Genomic DNA, 2,225 nt, shown 5'->3' with positions numbered 1-2,225 from the left:
ATATATATATATATATATATATATATATATATATATATATTAATATATATATATATATATGTGTATATATATATATATATATATATATATATATATATATATATATATATATATATATATATATATATATATAATGCAGCCACCGGACGTAGAAGCCACTGCGAGTTGGTGCCGGTCCCATGCCCGGAGAAATGCAGAGGGTTGCGACAGCAGGCAAGCTGCGTAAAACTACCCAAATCAATGATGCGCGAAAACCAACAGAATACCATATTGGATCGGTCGGGGCCCAGGATAAAAACGGCCGCCACTGTTGCTGTGGACCAGCATGGTAGCAGTGGAAAATATGTGACTGTTAGCCAACCAAGAAAGAACAGGAGAGGTGGAAACCGTGTTAAAAGAAAGAGAGAGATGAAGAAAGAGGTAGATGTGAGGATAGGTACACTGAATGTGGGAACAATGACAGGAAAGAGCATAGAGATTGTGGACATGATGAAGAGGAGAAAACTGGATGTTTTGTGCTTACAGGAGACAAAGTGGAAAGGGAGTAAGGCGAGGGATCTGGGTGCTGGTTACAAGCTATACTACCATGGGGAGAATGGAGCGAGGAATGGTGGGTGTGGTGGTGAGAGGAATGCACACAAATGGTGTGTTGGAGGTGAGAAGGATAACAGACAGAATGATGAGTCTGAAGCTGGAGATAGATGGTGTTCTGCTCTATGTGGTGAGTGCCTATGCTCCACAGATGGGAAGTGACAGAGAAGAGAAAGAGGAGTTTTGGGAGAAGCTAGATGAAGCTGTTGAGTTAATTCCAAAGGAGGAAAGACTCATAATTGGTGCGGATTTTAATGGATATGTTGGTGAGGGAAACAGTGGAGACGAGAGAGTGATAGGAAAGTATGGGTATGGTGCACGTAATAATGAGGGTCAAACCATTGTAGACTTTGCCCATCGCACAGACATGGCTGTGATAAACAGCTTTTAAAGTAAACGTGAATCACACAAAGTCACATACACAAGTGGAAGCAGGTATACTCAGATTGATTACATCCTGTGCTGCAGAATGCATTTGAAGGAAGGCAGAGATTGTAAGGTCATTCCAGGTGAAAGTGTGGCAAAACAACACCATGTAGTCATTGGGAAAATGAGGCTGATGAGCCGAAGAAGAAGAGAGGTAAAGATAGAACCTAGAATCAAGTGGTGGAGACTGCGAGAAAAAGACTTTGGAACAAAATTTAAACTGGAGGTAGACCAGAAGATGAAGTGGGAGGAAGACAACACCTGTGTAGACTTATTGAATGTATTGCGGGAAACAGCAAAGGAATCGCTTGGTGTGACAATTGGGAAAAAAGGAGGACAAGGGAACATGGTGGTGGAACGAAGAAGTGCAGGAAGCTATTGCGAGAAAGAAAGAAGCATGGAAAGAGTGGCACAAAAGAAAAGATCTGAGAAGTAAGTTTTTGTACAAAAGAGGGGGAAAACATGGTGTACAGAGTGTTGACCACCGAGGAGGAGGTGCTGCAGAGATGGAAAGACTACTTTGAAGGGCTGATGAATGTTGAAAACCCCAGGGAAATGAGAGAGGAAAATGGGGTGATGGCAGAAGTAATGGTAGCAGGAATAACACAAGACGAGGTAAACAAGGCACTGAAGAAGATAAAGAAGGGCAAAGCTTTAGGACCAGATAACATTCCTATAGAAGCATGGATAAGCCTAGAAAAAGCAGGGGTTGGATACTTAAAATCCCTATTCAACAAAATCATTGCAGGAAAGAGAATGCCAGATGAGTGGAGAAAGAGCACATTGACACCCATTTACAAGAACAAAGGAGATGCACAGGATTGCGGTAAATACCGGGGCATCAAACTAATGAGACATACAATGAAGTTGTGGGAAAGGGTGATAGACACAAGGCTAAGGAGCTGCTGAAGAATCTGTGATGAACAGTTTGGTTTAATGCCAGGGAGAAGTACCACAGATGCCATCTTTGCACTGCGAATGTTGATGGAGAAGCACAGAGAGGGACAAGAGCAACTGGATTGTGTATTCATTGATCTGAAGAAGGCATATGATAGAGTACCAAGAGAAGAACTGTGGCACTGCATGCGGGAGTCATCGAACCAGAAGTGTATGTAAGGGTGGTGCAAGATATGTATAATGAGTGTATGACAGCAGTGAGAAGTGCAGTGGGTACCACAAAAGGGTTTAAGGCAAAAGTTGGATTACAT

The 2,225-nt window shown here is 42.3% G+C and overlaps 1 protein-coding gene across 1 annotated transcript in view; it reads left to right on the top strand.

The window, feature by feature from the left end:
- Positions 1 to 586: 586 nt before the first annotated feature.
- The window catches only part of LOC147471683 (protein CFDP2-like), a 12,883-nt gene continuing 11,244 nt past the window's right edge, over positions 587 to 2,225 (top strand). Inside the window, exon 1 of the mRNA XM_086537472.1 lies at positions 587 to 911. Coding sequence (XP_086393598.1) covers positions 587 to 911 — 325 coding nt within the window. The remainder of the gene's footprint in view (positions 912 to 2,225) is intronic.

The sequence above is a fragment of the Penaeus japonicus genome, unplaced genomic scaffold (assembly GCF_977035675.1).
Source record: "Penaeus japonicus unplaced genomic scaffold, GWHDUDI00000001_assembly GWHDUDI00000006, whole genome shotgun sequence".
NCBI classification, from domain to species: domain Eukaryota; kingdom Metazoa; phylum Arthropoda; class Malacostraca; order Decapoda; family Penaeidae; genus Penaeus; species Penaeus japonicus.
Note: the sequence above shows the minus strand (reverse complement) of the source record. Positions and strands in the feature narration are given on the sequence as shown.